This window comes from Vanacampus margaritifer, chromosome 4, assembly GCF_051991255.1.
Source record: "Vanacampus margaritifer isolate UIUO_Vmar chromosome 4, RoL_Vmar_1.0, whole genome shotgun sequence".
In the NCBI taxonomy this organism is placed as follows: domain Eukaryota; kingdom Metazoa; phylum Chordata; class Actinopteri; order Syngnathiformes; family Syngnathidae; genus Vanacampus; species Vanacampus margaritifer.
The window spans coordinates 30,285,669-30,305,378 of record NC_135435.1 but is presented as its reverse complement, the minus strand read 5'-3'; the positions used below and the strand labels follow the sequence as shown (position 1 = coordinate 30,305,378).

General features: G+C 41.9%; 1 protein-coding gene across 8 annotated transcripts in view; it reads right to left on the bottom strand.

Annotated features, from left to right (window-relative positions):
* Window positions 1–15,591, bottom strand: part of LOC144050206 (A-kinase anchor protein 13) — a 94,586-nt gene extending 78,995 nt beyond the window's left edge. For 7 of the 8 annotated variants that reach the window (XM_077563272.1, XM_077563275.1, XM_077563276.1 and 4 more), the window contains exons 1-2: window positions 11,528–11,656; window positions 2,533–2,576 (exon numbers count right to left, since the gene is read on the bottom strand). In XM_077563272.1, coding sequence (XP_077419398.1) covers window positions 2,533–2,565 — 33 coding nt within the window. In that variant the 5' untranslated portion in view covers window positions 2,566–2,576; window positions 11,528–11,656. Of the gene's footprint in view, window positions 1–2,532; window positions 2,577–11,527; window positions 11,657–15,395 lie in introns of those variants that run through there. The other variant, XM_077563274.1, reaches the window with a different exon arrangement.
* Between the last annotated feature and the right edge of the window lie 4,119 nt (window positions 15,592–19,710).

The following is a 19,710-nucleotide window of genomic DNA, read 5'->3' as shown; positions in this document are numbered from 1 at the left end:
GGTTCTTACACGTGTGCATACTCAACAGGCGATTGTGGTTCATAGCCACCAGCTATTCTTTTGATGTTGGTAAAAAGTAACCGTGCGCACCCACTCACCTCCCCCCACCAACCCCATTTTGCAGCGCAATGATTAGCAGGTCAAAACCCCAGCAGGCCACTTTGTTAAGCGAGCGGTGAGCTCGGTCTCGCAGTGAGTGAGACGGTCTTGCTGCGGAAGCCCCCGCTACAACTTTGGTTGTTCCCAAAGTGTGATGTGCCTCTACCACATTTTTTCAAACTTTTTTTCTCCCCCAATAATTTTGGAACTTGATAGCAAGTTTTTATACAGTAACATTCAAATACGTCACTTGATGGTTACAATAGTCTGGTTTCAATCCAATTGTTTTGAAAAAAATTTAAGCGAATTTACTGAAAATGCGCAAAACGGACAATGTGACTTAGCCCGTTTCCATCTGTTCTTCTTTTTTGAGAGTAGACTCCGCCGCTGTAGGTGGCAGTAGACACCATAGAGATGGGATCCACCAGTAGGGTAATTTAGAAGAAGAAGAAAAACAGAAAGCGACTGCGCCGTGCAACGACGTCATATGCGTTTGCTTTTGTAATTCTTGATAAACCGTAGCATTTCTTTGCTGTTTTTCATCTAAAATTGCATTAATATTCGCTTCTTTAATTAATTTCAATAAGATTTCTGTTTCATCGTCCCTCCAAACATATCTTATGTTATCGTCCGCCATTGCTTTGTCACTACAAACCTACGTGTGACGTAATATCCAGTCAAAACGTGCGACGTGTATCCGGTCTTGTAAGCGTTTATTCGCAAAACCTGTTTCTATAGCCAAAATTAGCATTTTCCTTTTTTTAATAAGCTTCAAAATGCACTCCCTCCAACTAGTGTAAAACCTATTTATGCAAATTTTTGGGCCCTTTTTCGAATTTCTAGCGTTTCCATTCAGTTTTATTTAAAATTTGAATAAAAATGGGTGGATGGAAACCCCACTAATGTCCAGTGAAATGTCAAAAATGTAAATGGCGTGCATGGATTACCACAACACACAAAATGCATTCAGGTGCAATTCACTTTATTTGTCAACTTTGTTTTATTTCTCTTCAGGGCGTCGGCTTTTATGATAAACCTTGATAAGAATTTCTCTTAAAATACCTAAAGAGGCAATGAACCTGACTGGTTCCGTGTGAAATCAGAGCGCCACTGTATATTGGAGATAACGTTGTCAAGTGCAGAACTGTTGTCCCGGACTTATCTAATTTCCTTTCTGTGCCTTCTTTCAGCCTGCCAAGTGCGAACGCCCAGAACGTTCCAGCAATCGCGAGCCGACCGGCTGATGGACGTCCGTTGCTTGAGGTAACAACAACAACAACTTTAAAATAGCGTGATTGCTGTGGGAAATTAACGAAAAAGAAGGTGCTACGGACGTGGCACGGGCGCTGTAACGCTGAAACGACGTAGGTCGCGTGCGACGTAGCTCGAGGACTCCATGTACTTGTAATTTTATTTTATTTTAAATCTTTGACTGCCAAAAACGTTAAATAACGTTTAGTAAAATCCTATGGAGTGCCAAAGACGTTAAAAGACGTTTGTTTCAAAACAGAGGTGAAACTAACCATTTTCTATTGTTGATTACTGAAGAACGGAATAAGGTAGAAACAAACTTTTTTTGCTGATGAAAGATGAGAGTCCAATCTTTCATTTGGTCGTATGTGTGTTTCCATAGTCCAAACACAACATTTTCTGTGGACCTTGAAAGATCAGTCAAAATGCTTAAATCGGCTGGCACTGGGGACAACCCGTTTCTGAAAACGTCTGGCAGTCAAAGAGTTAAGACTCCAACTTCAGTTTAGATGAATTTTTAGCAGGCTACAAAATGTTTCATATTGCTCCAAAATGTCTTTTCCCATCTGCATTCAAGTTTTAAACAACATCCTAAGGCCGCTAATTGTTGTTGGTGTTTAGTGGTCACCGTCAGCAACCAGATATGAATACTTCAATGGGCAGGTCAGTGTCAGAAGCACTATTCCAATTGCGAGTCACCCCCTCGGCCATGTCACAGAGCCAACTACTATGCTATGCTATGCTATGCTATGCTATGCTATGCTATGCGATGCCATGATAGACTTAAGAGAAATTTTAAGAAAACGCGTCATTTTGACAGTTTGTTTACATCGCAGCTGTATTTTGGAGCGGAAAACTGCAGAACATTCCTTTACTGGGTCTTTGTTGTATAAACATACCCTATGACTGTATGCAATAACAACTCAATATACTGCTCTGGTTACAATATAGCTAGCTACATACAAAACAAAAATTACATGTACTCAAGTCGATACAACAGTTAGAGCTCAACCGTCCACCTCAGAGGAATTACAGAACACGAGACTTTATGCAGCAACCTTCGTAATGATAAAAGGTACCTCTTGTTAACAACCTGCACACCTGAGACCAGACTCAAGGCACAAAGCAGATGGCTGTTTACACAAGCAAAACAGCTTCTGCAAGGAAAGTTCTCATACTTACATACAGTGGAGCTTGCTGGGGAGTGAGTTTCATGTCCCTGGGAGCTGGAAAGGACAAAGACAGATGAGCATTTTGTTAGTAAGCCCATTAAAAGCCATTACACATACCATAATGTAGTCATAATGCTTAAAAGGTTAGCTTAACAAAGCATGAGGCATTTAGAACCAAAATAATGTCACTTTTACTCAGGCTAATGTCCATATTTACACGGAATACAGACAGTACTAGGTATCTCACACATCTCCAACAGCAGTTCAGAAAATTTTTGACAGTTTTGCTATTCAAATATTTTGAATAGATTTGCATGTGAAAAGAGAGGCCCGCCTGTTCCCACTTTGTTATTCACACAACTTGTTTTGTTGAATCTATCCTCAGCAAAAATTATGACCTATTCATAGTTTTTGTGCGCTATAAGCTACCACAAAATGGTGCCAAAATCCTGGCTAAGAGGATATATGCCATTTATCATTAAAGGGATACTTGACTTATCAAGCCATTTTTAGCAGTAAAAAGTGAATATTTTGTCAAGAATTAATTTGATAACTTCATTATTGAAGATGACATCACCTGTGCTGAGCAAGTAGATAACGACCAATCATGGCTCACCTATTTTCTGGGTTTAGTCAGCAAACTGAGCCATGATTGGTCAATACCTACTTCCTCATCACAGGTGATGTCATCAGTTTGTTAAAGGTATAAATTCTATATGAATAAAAAAATGAAGTTATCAACTTCATTCTGGACAAAATACTAACTTTTTACTGCTGAAAATGGCTCATTGAGTCAAGTATCCCTTTAAGGGTAGAGTTGAAAAAGGAGTCTGAAATGAAATCATGGTTACTGGGAAACTTGTGGTTTGAATGATAATTTAGGCAAATATTTAAAAAATAATAATATATATAATAATAAATAATAATAATGGTGGCATCAATTTCTGTTTCTTGCTATTCTGTCCCTATCCGTCACTAAGCGGGGTTTATAGTAAAGGATCATCGCATTTTGACACCATGTGCTGCCCACGACTTTTTCATGTGTTTCGTCATGATAAACACGTCCACTCAATTTTGTGTCGCTCTGCAAAACTGCTGTCGGCGGCTAATTTTTGTTCTAACATCGCTATACGACTGTGTTAACACGTATATGTGGATTTTCATAAGGACATTAGCGCTTACTAAATAATAGTCAGTTTCTTGGTATGTTAAATTAAACAAAAAGGTGAATAAAACCACAAATAAGTGATTCCAAGAGCAATGCGGAGGCTCATTGGATTGTTATTACTACGTGTATTATCCTGCCTTAGCCCAGCACGGCTAAGGACTTGTAAATCAATCGATAGTACGGAGGTTGTACAGTGGCTATGGAAGCATCAGAACATTGCTGTTGACAAGGTGACAGTTAAGCTCGACCTTGGCACTCATCCCAACACCGTGGGAGGGTGAACAGTGCAACGTACGCATGCACGGCAGACCACACACTCTTGCCAGCTAGCCAAAACCACCAGTATGTGCCGGCCTTGGTTCGTACAGGGACAGCTGACAGAGAGAAAGGGGGCGGTGGGTGAGGGGGCTTGGCTTCAAAATTAGGCCAACTATTTATTGCGCCGTTAAGGCCTTGTGCCACCTTCTAACATCTGCGAGTAAAAATAAGAGGAGCTCCCGTGACCCGCCACCGTCAAAACACACTCATATGTGGCTTTGCGCCAGGAAGATCAGTTAGCCGGATTTACAAGCTCACGTCTGATCTCGGCGAGACCCCCACTAGTTTCGAAAAGGGATCTACTTGCGTTCACAAGCCACAGAGCTGGCGTTCTCCTCAGTTTTCCTTTGTTTACTGTTCCCTAGCACTTGCGAGTCCTCGCTGAACTAAGTGGTTAGCACTGAATAAATCCATGAAACTCCAAAACAGGGTTGCGGGGGAAGAACACCAATAGCGCCTCCACACAATTTCGGAACCAAATATTTTCGCTTTTTTGTACTGAATAAATAGTAACCCGCTCCTCCAATGAGAATTAGTTGGATCAGGTAAGAGGATAATCAGTGGTTCTAATAATACTCTGGAGTCTAATCCGATTGCCTTAAGTGCACTCGGACTGATAGCAGCTTCTTTGCCGCATGCATAAGTTTGATAAGACCGTCACACAATGCAGCCCGTGAGGCTCTTTTGTTTGTTCCTTGGGGAAAAAATTAAATTGGACATAAGATATAAATTGGCTGCAATATACACGAGAAATCACGGTGGCGTACGTACTTGGGTTTCAGCTATCTATCTGATCTCATTGACGTAAGTGTGTGTGTGTGTGTGTGGGGGGGGGGGGTTATTTTGTGTGAAATAACATTCTGAAATATAGCACAATGAATGATTGGTTAGCACGTCCGCCTCAAAGTTCTGAGGGTTGGGTTTTATTTTTTGTACGAAGTAAAGCTTCTTTGCATTATCTGTTGTAAACCTGTTTCGCTTGTAACCCACCCATTGTCAACATGGTAGGCGCAGGAAATACCATGATGTCACTGATCAGCTCGAGGTTAGCTAGAGTCACCAAAGCGGTTATAGCCACCCGCCGAGGGGGAAGGGCTCGATTTGCTTCTGATGCACACGGATCTCGGGCTAGTTTGCATGTATTAGGTCTACAATTGTCGCAATCATGTAAGCATTGTTGCAACGAGCCATTCACAATTTCACTTTGCAGGTCTGCATGTAATTAGACTTGCATGGCTTAACCTTTGGGACAAGGATACGCTACCATTGGCAGCGGCATCCAGGTAGCCTCTGGGGCCAGTGGGTGGGCAGGCAGCCATGGCGGCGGCAGACCTGTCTCACACAGTCGCAGCTACTTGACAGGAGCACGGCTGGCTCGGCGCGGCTGCTTCCAGAAGGACCTGGCCCCTTGCCCATACCACCAGAGGCACCAAAACCCAGTTTGAAGCCCATGCCTACACAGTCATTGACTTTGACTGGCCAGCTAACTCGCCCGACCTAAACCCCATTGTGAACCTATGATGTATTATCAAGAGGAAAATGAGGGGCCATCAGAAGGGAAATTAAGCAAGTCGAGTCACCACCAAATTTCTATCAAGTGAAGTCAAGTCAGTACTTGACTCAAAAAAGTTGTAAGCATAAGTGATAATATGATCATAACACCACAACCTGAACTGGTCTCCAGTCAGCCACAGGGCACACACGGAGACTATGCTAAGCTAACCAACCACATTCACATTCACACCGTTACTGGGAACTGAAGCCACACCGCCTGCACACAACTCAGGAAAATGGACCACAACACAACATCAATGACTTCTAACACCCAACCTTTTTTTCTGTAGCCTTTTGTTGGGTGGAGCTAGAAACACAACACAGTGAGTTGATTGGTCGACAAGACTGATTTTCTTTTGCGTTGCTTTGAATGATTTGAATGTGAAGAAAGAAAAAAGTGGCATAAAAATAAACCTGTGCTTCTGGTTTATAGGCTGTCAGTGCACCACCCTGTATGGTGTGGTGATCATATTCTTTGTTTCAATAATTGTCAAACGACACGCAGTCTCATTGGTATTCTAAGTCATGAACACGAGAAGGATCGGGGTCGACCAATACAAATTGAACAGTACAGCACAGTTTGGTGGAATGGAAACATGATTTTTGATGCCATAATAGGAGTCAAAATGAATGTCCTGTGCATATTTTTGTCCAGCCATTATTCATGCCGGACATGGAAAAAGACATGAATCAAATCTTTATGTACTTAGAAGAGTAATTAAAGCAGTTAGTTGGCTTAGTCATACCAACTTAACCTTCTAAGCCATGCAATTTTAACTAGGTAGTCACACAAAACCCGGTCACTGGTCTCCGCGATAAGTCAATGTAACAGAAGAAGTATGGGAAACGGCAACCCTCAAGGCCACCTGACACCTGCCTGCCGAGATTAAACCGCCTATTAACTGTGGGTGCAGCCAGCAGAGCAGCAGCCAAAATATGTTTCAAGTCTGATACTTCAGCAGGGTTAAAATACAACGTGATCATGTATGAATTGAAACAATAAATTGTCAGGAGGAAAAAAAAATGCAACTGTTGATGGACTTGGAACCGCTCCGCTGTGTTTATTATTTGTCTTCTGACCAGTGAATTGCCACAAACTCGGGTTACGTCACCTCCATAGGAATGGAGATGCTTCATGAACCGAGGAGCTCTTTAGTTTGAGTTATGCTGGTAAGTACAAATAAACACGGCTGAAAGCAAAACCACGTGGATTGTTGAAAGTCAGCGAAATCTGAACTTTCAGGAAGGACTTTTTTTTTTTTTTTATCATGATCAAACATTGTGATTACAACTTCCAAGTGCACATTCACCCAAAACATTTTTTCCATATTGACGTTCGGGACAATAGGCGTGCAAACATGCTGCAAACCTCATTATCCAATTGTTAAATGATAAATACACCAGACAAGACCAGACGAGAATTTACCAAACACCTGATCATATTAGAGAACAGCAGATAAGACCTGATGATTGCAACCTGTAAGAAGCGGTAATATGAGGAACAAGCAAAGAGGCCCATAGAAGCATAAACACAACTTGGGACTGTCAGGAACCGGAGCAGGAACATCTACCTGTTTGATTGATGAGGATTCCTTTGTTGAGCAAAGTTTACGCCATCCTTCCAAGCCAACTCCCAAGTTTTAGTTGTAATAAGCGTGTGCTACCATTGCTCAGCCGCATTGGTAATGATAATTCCGGTGCAAGCGATGAACCAAGTGATAAATAACAACAAAAAAGAAAAAAAAACTGGGGGGGGGGGAACTATAAACATGGTGACGGCTGACCACGTGGTTCACATAACAGATGCCTGTCACTGCCAGACTGGCGTGATTCTGACTCAAAGGATGGAATTGGTTCATTTTTTTACCATTTCCTGGGGTATAACTTCTCTGAGAGATTTGGTGTGATAATATATGTTCATGTTTTTGAGTGCAATCACTCGCTCGAATTCCCCAATTTCACTTCTGATGCGACCGTTTCGCAGGAACTCTGTGCTAAAGGGGCTATGGACTGACAGGGAAATCTTAAGAGGTTAACTTAACAAGATTCCTTCCAAATATGGAGTCTGACTCACCCTGGAAAACATTTACAGCGTGAATTCCTGGTTAGTCACCGGTCCCAAAGTGAGTCGCAGCATTAGCAATGCTGTGTGACCAAAAAGTGTTGGTGGTGTGCGACTCAGTGCAGTTTGATGTTTAACTTGGCGTTTGCTTAACCCCCTCTTGCTGCACTGGTTAACCAGTAGGTCGTAGCCTTGCGACATACAACGGGCCAGACCTCTGCGACGTGCTAAACCCGCCTGGTGCTTATTTTTAAGGCCCACTATCAGCTCTGTGGCTAAATCAGTTCCAGCGACGTCAGTGCCTCAGGGGCCCCACTGCATCCACCGCCATTTAGATAGTCACGGCTGTTTGATTTAATCAAACCTGCCCATTGACGCGACCTCCTCTCCTCACTACCACCCCCACTGCACAAAAGCGACCTGTGTGTGCAAAAACGGCCAGCCGACAACACCGGGCCGCAGGATGAAAGGTCTCCTTAATGTTTGTGGTGACAGTTATTACCTCGGCCTGCTGAAACCAAATACCTGTCAGCCCAGATAGCATTATCTTATTGTGAGAGGCGTGCAGGGGGCCGGCCTGTAATCAGGGTCCGGGCCTTGATCAGCGCTCCTCCCCAGGTTGGATGCCACCGACCCGACCCCCACCTTTTGTTACCGCGCCATTCGACCGCAGAGGCACTTTGTGGACGTTACCAAGCAAATAGAAGAGCCGCCACCACGCTTGGGCTTGGTTACGTCTTGAGAAAGAATGTGTGTGATATTTAGAGGCATGTGTAGCTTTGGGTCAAGCTATGTATAAATCTGCAGCATTGTCTTTCTTACTGTACAGAAGTGCGGCAATTTCAGCAGACAAAAATGTGTACACCTCATTCAAGTTTGGTAGCAATCAGAAAAGATCTTTAGGACATCTTGGTTCTGTTCCTGACATGACGTATTGAAAGCTATTTGCAAAAAATGTAGTTTGGACACTTACGTTTCTGTGCACCAATACACCATTGTCATACAAAAGCAACACATCTCTCTGTTTTCAGCCAAACAACATTTAAGATGCTGCTATAATCATATTAATAGTAACCAAAGGACGCCTAGCAACAACTCCTGAGGTTAATTAAAATGTTGAGTCAGTAGCCCGGCATGCCAAGTTCAAAGAAAAGTAGCTAACGTGAGCCACTGGCTGACGGTGGTGAGGTGGTGAGGTGAGGCGTTAACGCCGAAGAAAGCAAGCTAGTAAAATTCTCAAGATGAAGCACAGCATCAGTAGCAACTGGGGGCTCAGTATCTTGCTCAATGACACTTGTTTTCCAAAATCTTAATGTCATTTTGTGCTTCAAATCGCCTTTTTTTTTATGTAAACATGCAATTGTGGTAATGCCAATAAAATGTTTGTATGTTTTCACTAAACACTGATAGAAGATGTGTCAAATGTCCTTAAAAGTGATCAGGAGACGGCTAACTTGTAGCAAAAGAAAAGAAAGTGATGGCGAGTCCCATTTGGGAGCTAATAGGTTTAGCGTGGCCGATCCCGAGCGACCGCCAACCTGTGTTCCTGCGGCGGGCCTGATCAGATTAATACCACCCCCGGCAGTAATGGCTGCCTGCGCACTGTTAGGCAAAATACAGCTTCGCTTCGCCCCTGTGAGCCGCTTTTAATCAACAGCGATGAGAGCGAGCAGCACAAAAACAGCTTTACCATAATGGTTTGTGGTTTGTCGGGTATGCGTGTCAGTACCTCAAAACCATGTGTTTGTGTGGCTTGGCTTCACCCGCCGATACACTGTGAACCCTCTGGGGTCGTGGCAAAAAAAACTAACAAAAAAAAAACAGTGGCGTCCGGATGACAAATAACGGTCAAATCGGTCTGGTTGTCGTCATAGAAACCGTCCCAAATCTTCAGGGAAGCCACTGTCGCGGCCGCCTTCGTCTCGCGCACCACCAGCTCACTTCCTCTATTTCAGACCACGCCAAAGCGTTCACAGGAAACTCTGCTCTAAAGCACACAAGACCTGCTTAAAACAGGAAATGATGTGTCGTGTCCTCTTTAGGGCCTTCTCTGATTTATACAGATGACTGAAATCAAATATATGTAGCCTGACATTTTTTTAAATAGCTTTTTTAAAGGTCTTGCTGGCAATTTGCAGGGGGGGTCTCTTTATGTCCTAATGATTTTTGGATAAAGAATAAAGGAAGTTTGCCATTTTGGCTTGAAGTGGCCATTTTAGGGTCATTTGGGTGAATGGAGTCCTTCCAAAACGAACTGTCCTAAAAGTCAATTGCCCAATTGTTACCACATTGAACCAAGTATACTAGACAGATGGGTAACACTCATAGACAGGGCCAGAATACACGAATATGGCAATTATTTACAGGTCTTAACACAAAATATGCGGGCCCCCAAAGACGGTCCGAAATTTAGTGTGCAATTGCCAGATCCCCCTGGATTGGCTGGCAACCAAGTTGAGGGTGTACCCTGCCTACTGCCCGAAGCCAGCTGGGATGGGCTCCAGCACCCCCGCGACCTTTGTGAGGAATAAGCGATTAAGAAAATGGGTGGATGGATTCCCGGATCCCAAAAGTGGGCGTGGCACCCACATTTAGAAAGGCCATAGCTCGAAAACCGTACTTGGTATTCTTTCTTTTGACATCATAAGGCACTAATGGAATAAAAATCGGGCTAATTGAAGACGTGTCATTGGGGAGGTTCTATGGATTTGTGTGGCTTGACACACCTTTGAGTCAAGTGAATTTTAGATGGTTGAACAAACTGCTCATATTAAATTTGACACATCATGCAAATGGCATTTTTCTGCTCGTTATTTAACTTTATCATTCCAAATCACTGGCATATCACAGTTTTCTTTTTCTTTTTTTTTTTTTAAACCTGCGGCTCCATGCTGTGCTTGAAGCCATTGTCACATTGATGCAGATAACATCATCAACGAGCGTTATCTCGACTGGGGCTGGGGGAATAAATCAACTGAGATTAACCACAAAAATTGGTTGACAAAAAAACGAAACAAACTATGATTAATCATTTTAAGATCATATTTGCATTGTCTTGAACAATCTTTGGCCACCATCCATGCTTACGGACCAAAGAAAAAGAAGAAAGATGGTACACGTGCCACATCACTGATCCAAATGGATGACATACTGTACGTGTTGGAAAAAAGACTCATCACAATGCTTTAACTCTGCGGGATTTGTCAAGATCAAGGCCCTGGGGCCAGATTGGGCCAACTCCATCACTTTATGTGGTCCACTAAAGCAAATACCGTGTTTCTTGCTTTTTTTGGGTTAATCCTTTTTATTTTGGAGGGAAAAAAAGTGTGCCAGAATTGCAATTTTTGCCCACATCTAACAGATATTATCAGCATTTTTGCATCAATTCCTTTAAGATAAACTGCACCGCTTATTTTTGTCAATCAACATTTGAGTGTCACAATTTTACAAGACTATTGATTTCAAATTTAATTTGTTGTTAGAAATACGCGTAACAATCGATTGCTGGCGCAACTGTACACTGCATGTACATAGACCATAATGAAGGGACGATACTGTACATGTTGTTTACAGTCATAAGAGCCATCGGAGGGAAACCATAATGTGCCGTGCGACGAAATTGAGTTTGATACCCCGATTTGAAGGCTACTTTCATGCTATTCAAGTACCAGAGAGAATGCATCATGTCACGTAAGTGGGAGACAATTTTACAACCCAGCCGCTAACACGTGTTGTTATGAAACCCATGAAGTGTTATCAGTGCACTGTTGCCAGGCGACGGCGGTTGGACTTTATCCCTTTGGAATATAATCTAAGGGATGTTGCACGCAAATTCCGAGTCGAATATAAAAGTTGATATCGTGGGTGGTGTAGTCAGGGGGGGGGGCATCAATGAGACCTTACCCCACAGATTAAGTGGCGACGGCGACTGCGGGTCGGACCTCTTTCAGGTGGTGTTCATCGTTAAGTCCATTAGAGAGAGCCGAGCAGGTGTGTTTACACTGCAGGTATCCGGGCATGTGAGCTCTTGCCGCGACTAAATATGGCTTTGTGCGAACACGAGCGCTCAGGCTGATCAAAGCGCTGATGTCACGGGCGGGCGGGCGGAGCCAGAGAGCTGCGGGTCAGATGTCTGCCGGGAAGGCATACGCAGTTTAAGGTCGACATGCGGCTTTAAACGTTCAGGTTCATGCAAGAACACACACGGCGCCTTTGCCAGTCATCAGTGCTACGACAAATACAGTAAAAAGTCAACCTTAAACATTACTTGACAAAAATATGTTATGTGACCTTACTCGTCTAAACATGACAGACTGATTAATATTGCATTTGTGGAATATGAGTTATGAAGCAAAATCCAGCCATTTTTTAGCCCTCTCCGGGGGCGGCCATTTTGCCACTTGCTGTCGACTAAAGATGACATCACAGTTGTTTGGGGCTCAGGCAACAATCAATCACAGCTCACATGTTTTCAGAAGCTGAATTGTGATTGGTTGTTACCCGAGACCTGAGCAACTATGATGTCATTGTCACTCGACAGCAAGTTGCAAAATGGCCACCTTCTGGTATTGATAAAAACGGCTGGATTTTGCTGCTTATCTTATATTCCACTAATGCAATATTAACCAGAATACCGTATTTTGACTTGTGGGGCTGCATAGAACAGTCAATATTCAAGATGTTTTTTTTATTGGGGGGGGGGGTCCCCTTTAAGCTCAAAATGTTCTGGCAAAAATGTCAATCTTCTTTTGTGTTTATTCGCATATTGTTGTGGTCTTTCTGTAATGCCCGAAGATGCTGCCCAGACATCATTGCTCGCGTTGGCCACTTGATAGCAAACATACGACAAAAAATTGACTTGCTCATCGATTCTATATGAGTGAGGGACTGAATTTAGCGTTTCTGTTCTATTCACTGAGCGCTCCTAAATCCAAGCCGCCGCACCTTCGAGCCAGCATTCCAGAGTCCGGGAGCCAATTCCTTCTTTAACATTTGCATTCGGACCTCTTTCAAATACAACCAGCACCAAAATATGCAACTTCTCTGTACCCGTTTGCTGCAATATTGGAGGTTGGAGCTCAGAGCGACACTGTGCGCCAACCGGCCAACAGAACTGACTACCATGTTCCATGTTACAATGGAATGAATGGAATGTGAAGAAAACGGAAAGTTTTTTTGTTCAATTCGCTTAAGTCATTGCATTTAACTAACTCAATTGCATTTAATAGGGTTCTCAATTCGATTGTGTACTGACTTTGACTTGAAAATGCATCAAAGATGGAACGACAAGACTTTTGAGCCACCCCAAAGTCAAACTGACAGCATCTCAACTGAAAACCTATGAGACTCCCAACACTCGCCATATGATGGCAAATGGAGCGTAATTACAAGGCCGGGGCAGCGCGCGTCTCCTCCATCACGGTCAAATTAGGGGGTTGGTGGCAATAAGAAATTGGCACAGGCTTCGGCACTGTGCTGCTAGAATTTTTGTCGGAATTTGCAGGAAAGCCAAACTGTTCATTTTTATTCCCTTCTGTCACACTCATGTAAATGTGGATTCTGTATCAAAAGCAAAAATGGAAAAAAAAAAAAAGACATGCGCAGCGGACTATGACGCTGATTAATGCATGACAGCATTGACTATGTGCAATGTTGGGCATATGGCCAAAAATAAGTTCCTTTGTTTTGTTGCTGTTCCCTTCACGAGACACAGTATAGGAAAAATATGCTGGAAAAAATGCTTCCTTTTGTTTATACAAGCAAACTGAAAAGTAAAATCTCCCCCCAAAAAATATAAAATTCTCAACAACAAAAAATTGTTCACACAAAAAATCTCTGAATGAAATGTTAAAAACCAACAAAATGTTACAGACTAGTGGCTTTAATCCAGGACAACAAATTAGTGTGATTCTCACATAAAGTCCTTTATTTGCATGCAAAACTGCTCCGCAAAGGAAAAATATAATATATATATATTAAGCCTTGGTATCTTAGCCACTAAAGTCGTACAATTTGTCGAGAAGATGTGTTTCTTCAACGCACCGCACGTCGCCAAGACTTAAGTCATTTCTTTATGGCTGGTGTACAAAGTACAGTGGAATCCTCCATCATAAAACTATGTTTCAAACATCTTATCTAAGTTTGTTAATGTCCGTTCATATGATGCATAAGCATGAAACTAAGAAGTGGTTTATAACAAATGAGGAAGTGACGGTGACATTGGAGTCTTACTACTTTTTATAAGACTACTTCCCATCATTTCACTTCACAGTCTGGGGGAAATGATGTCAACGAGGGGCGACCGTCTCGTTACTACAAACATTTGTCCCTCCTCCCACCAATGACAATTGCGAATGTGTGAAAGTAGCCGAGAACATCGGAGCTCTCCGGTTCCTTCCGAGCAGTGCGCACGCTTTCACGGCCGCCGGAGAGGCACTCCTCGGCGGCCACGCAGCCTTCTCCTCTCCGGCCAATGGCAGCGGGGGAAGTTTGCCACTGTGTCAAGACCCCAACTTTGTTCAGTTCAGTTTGTCATGTGGACAAGGCACGAAAGGCGGTCATTTTGATTTGAGGCAGCCATTTTGGACAAATCCCAGGGCTCGTACTTTGACAAACTCCTACTAGGGAATTCCTCAAAACGATCCACAATCGGAAGCTGGTTTGTTTTAGGGTCATTTGACAATTTGCATAATCTAATGTGGGCAGTGGGTGTTGTCAAAGTTTGATGATCTTTTTGAACATCCACTCGGAAAAAAGTGGACTGAGGTCGCAACCATCACGGCTTCTTCTTCTTTTGCCAAATAACCTGAAAAAATTCTAAGAACACTTCTGTGTAGCCCGAGTTTATACTTAAGTACACTCAACTCTCACTAATTCACAAATCTGCACACAAGTTTTCCTGTAGAAAACAAAGTCACTTAATGAAGCAATTGAAAACAGAGTGGTAAACTTCTCAGAAAGGTCCAGGTCACTATTGGCAGCGGTGGAAGTTTACAGCTGATCACCTGCTAACAACTAAGTACAGTAAATGCCCAACTAAAGATAAAGAGTTGTTTATGATATGTGTGTTTACGTATCACAGAGTAATAACATGTCCAATAGGTAACATGCATGGCAGTGTTTTGTTTTTTTATCATTTATTACAAATCATCTGTGGGACATTTGTTTTTGTAATACTGTAAAATGAGTTTGAGATTATATTAAAGCGTCAGGATCCTAGTTTGGGGTATATTTAGGGTTGAAACTTAATTTAGACAGCTAGCGTCTCCGGGTTGACTGTACAGTATTGGTGGGCAAATGGGGGGGGGGGGTAATTTGTGGGTAACCACTGCAAGTAGAAAGCAAGCAGTTCACAGCACCTGTTTTTACCTGGGTAATGACTTGGGTATGTGTTCCTAATATTCTGCCTGTGCCCCCAAAAAGTGGGATATTTGAGACAGTGGAGTTCAATATGAACAACGTTCAAACTTCAAGCCTCCAAACCACAATAACATCATGAGAACTCTCAACAACATATGTCGGGCGTTCCTATTTAATTGGATCGTAAACGCTTGACTTCAGCCGTTTGTTTTTGTGCAGTAGCAAAAGTTTAGCGCCTGTTAAAAGTGTTGGGCATCAATTTATGAAAAATAATTTTAAAAAAAATAATAACACTATAGAGTTACATCGCTTTAAAAAGTTATTGCATAGAACGTGAACGGAACTAGCTTGGAGAGCCATCCAAACGGCTTGTGTGTCTCAAAAAAAAAAGAAAAAAGTTAGCTCTTCTTACCTGGAAGAGACGGCGCCGCTTCAGGCTCTTTTTTGGTGCATAATAATCCCCATAAAGTGTCAAAAATGTCCCTTTAAACGGGTGTCGAGCGGTGGCGTGGTCCCGCGCACACACACACGCACGCACGAATAAAAAGTGACCCAAGTTGTGTCGACTCGACTGCACTTTTTTTTTCACCGCAGTTGTTAGCGTCTCCCAGGACAACTCTTGGGGGGGGGTGGAGCTAGCACAATGCGGGAAGTTACGTTGACGTCCTTAAACGTCACCACATGTAAATTCGACGAACATGTTATTTTACTAACCTTTTTTTAATGACCTAAACGTAATCTTAGGTTCCACCACCATCGTTATTAACTTCTCTATTCATATATAATTGAATGTATAATTTTAGTTTTAATTTTAGTACGTCTCCATTTCCAATTGCTTGCGGTAATAAAGGCGACAACATCCGGGTACTGCCTAGACAATAAAATACAACCGTTTTTTGTTGTGTTTTTATTTGCACAGTGTTTCATTTCACATCACCGTACAAGACAAACCTTTAGGAATGTGTGTGGGTGAACCATCATGTTATTTGATTTTTTTTTCAGCTAATCCACAATGATTTAAAAATATAGGAAAAATTATCAATATAAATACACAACACTTTAATTCTATACATTTTGGCAATTTTTTAAACATTTTTATGATTTATCATGACCACTTCTACAACATTCATATAGTAAATCACACCGCCCTATCACTGGCAGAGTATTTTTACACACCTGTGAGCTACTTATGTCCTCTTTGGGGGTCTACCTGCCTGGTACCCATGGGCACCAGATTGGTGTATTTCTCTGACAATAGGCAGAGTTAATATGTCAGGACCAAAATAAGACCCACTTAAGGGAGGAAGAATCTTAGTCACTAGCTCTACAGTGCTGTATAATAGGATTTTTTACATTCCAGCAACCACAAGTAGCAAAAATAGGATCTTGGAACAACAGGAACATTTTCGTGGAACTCGGACCAGAGAGTTGAGGCCCACCTGAGCACAACAATGGAGCAGACAGTGGACACGGTTGAAAAAAAGTGTCCCCAAAAAATTGGTCCTGGTGTTAGCAGATGATTAACAAATTGATGATTTACAAAACCCTAGGGTGTTATTTTGAAGGTGTTTTCCCCATCAGCGTTAACAAGAGTGGATGTGATAAACCAAGCGAGCTTGGAGAGGTTTGATGACCTGCAAAACTTTTTAATTAGTTTATTGATTTTAGTCCAACACAAACATGTCTGAGAGGGAAGAAATATGAGCGCCTCTGTCATCTTCCACGTTTATGAATCACAATCGCTGCAACAAAAATATTATGGACGTCTGCCGCTTTCTCCAAGTAAACAAACAAGGGTGAAAAAACTAAATACCCAACAAATCTGTATCAATACTACACGGAGTACTTGGATTACACTTGATGGAATTAGATTAGAAAACTACATTTCGTATTGGGTTAGTGTTGCTTATTGCCTGCCATCTTCCACCTTCATCTTCTGTTCTTTTACAAGAATAAGGAACCAAATAACAGTAATATCAGCCTGGAATATGTGACACATAAGATTACCAAGGAAACTGGCAGCAGTGACATTTGTCCCATTTTCCATCACCACCTTTTGCGCTTTTACAAGAACAAGACATCGTATGGTAGCATTATCAGGTTGCGATTTGATTCGAAATGCGTCACACAGAAGTGCCACTTTTGCAGTTTTTCTCCTTCACTTCCTGTGCCACTAGTCCCATCTTCCACGCTCCCCTTCTGTGCAACATTCCAGGCTGGTAATACTGCCATCTGCTGCCTCATACTTGTAAAAGCACAAGTGAAGGTAAATGGGGAAATGCCAGGAGTGGCCAAGTATACTCGGCGTGGCACGTTTGCATGTTGAATTTATAACCAAGCCACATTGCAGGTTGAAACACTGCAATCTGCTGCCTCATTCTTGTAAGAACTCAGAACGTGAAGGTGGAGGTGGAAAATGGTTGCATTTGTAAACAAGCCACATTTCAAGTAGTGTTCATTTCGTCAATGAAAACCAAACAAAAATAATTTCGTCAACACATTTTTAAACTAGACTAGACTAAAGCCCTCATTAATAAACAATAATATTAATAAACAATAACTGGGACTAAATCAGTATATATTTTCGTCAACTAATGAAAACGAGACGAAAATGTATATACTGTAGTTATAACGTAACACTAATCCAATCCAACGGCTATAACGTTCCAACAATAATGTTAATCCGACCGCTAACTAATACTGGCTAATTTACTAGCACATAACATGGAACCATAGTAGCGACTTGTTGATATACTATAATTGTGTGTGAAGCTATTTTTCATCAAAAAGATGAGAGAATTTTTTTTTATGTTCAACATTATCTGCTTCCCAAAAAAATATAAAAGGGGTAAAATAATTGTCCTGACTAAAACGACTAAAACGTTGACAGATTTTGCTGACTAAAACTACACAAATAAAATTATGTTTTCTTGGACTAAAATAAAGACTAAAATTCTAAATTTATAGTTAACTAAAAATGGACTAAATTAAAACGGGATGAGATTGGCTAACTATGATAAAAACTAATAAGTGTGATTGAAACTGGACTAAAACTGAGACTAAAATTAAAAATGGCTGATACACTTAACACCAATTGCAAGTTGATAATATTAAATGAATGATTGATTAATTTTGGTTCCAAATGCATAAAGTAGAAAACACAAACATCATTCAGATGCATCATATATATGGCACTACAGTATATGCATTAATTATTTTACATTTTAAATTTTTCTTAAACCCAACAAGTGCACAGCTTCAAGGCATCATCAAGTCCCAACGCACAATTTTGCACCCAATTCTGAAGCGCATCCGTATTGTATGTTGGTCCTCACTTTACATGCTTCTCCAAATCTAAAGACATTCTGAACGCAAACAGTAGATACAAAAATGCGCACTATCTGCTTAATTCTTGTAAGAGCACAGAAGGCTTCATGTGGCGACGTGGAGGTCTGCATGGAGGCCGGTGGAACATCAGCCAGGCGGGCAAATGACTGCGACAAGAGGGATCTTCACCTCAAATAGACAGAGTATAAATACACTCAGGAACAGGCTGGGAGGAAGAGTGATGCTTTGGCACTATAGGACGATGAAGAGGTTTCATTTAACTCCAACCACAACCGTCAAAAGCGAGCCTTGTTATCTTTGAAAATTAATTTTATTATTTGTAAGTACAAAACACAAAGCAAATGCACCACACGTGATCGTATATGGCATAAAGTTAGCAAAAGTTCCTCCGTCTGCACCCATAAAACTTCGACTTGGACATTTCCAGTCATAACCACAAGGGGTCAGTGTCCACATCACGCTGGGATTCATTGACCTTGGGGAGTGCAAGCACGCAGCCGTCACTCAAAAGTGCGTGTGTGTGTATCAACAGCTACAAAAAGCATGATGTAATCCATAAACAGTACTTACTTTGAGTGCATGCTTGGCACACACAAAACAAACATCCGTGCCATCCTCATATCATGTCAGGTGACCTAAAGACCGCTCATCCCCATCCAATGGGAGGTGAGGGATTTATCCTGGGACACTTGGATTCCGCCCACTCACCTGCACCACATCCCGCTTCCTGCTTCCATTCACGAGAGACCGGCGGATTAACGTTCTCTTGCCCTGTAATTAGAAGGCCAAACCAGCACACAAAATCATTCAGTTAAAAGAAGGGTGGCAATATTCCATTCGGGGGCAAATGGTGCAGTGCCCCACCAGATCCAGCAGATGGTGCTGTGTAACGGTTTATTATCTAATTCTCCAACACCTATTTTATATTTATTGTATAGTAGAGGAGCAGTTAATGACAGTCCAGCAAAGGTCATTCAATGTAAATATTGACTGTAAAACTGCTCAATTTCAGTGGTTCTATTCAAATAGTGAATGAATTTGGATGAATATGAATTTCCTATTTTGAATTGAATTACTGAAGTAATTAAACGTTTCTAAAATATAAAAATTTACAGAGATGCACTTGTATGTTTCTGACTATTTCAGTAATTCCAACCCATTTAGTCTATGTCATTTCACATCCTTGCTATTCCTGGAATCCCTACCCCACTCCATGGGATTATAATCCCAGTGTGTTTCATTAGTCTGTGTTCCAGCATGACAAGTGAAGGACGTAATGAAGCGTCCGCAGTCCACACTTCCGTCCATTTGCTACAGTGACGGGTTGAGTCCAATTCATATTAGCCGCATGTGAGATTACAAACAGGATTGTTTGGGCC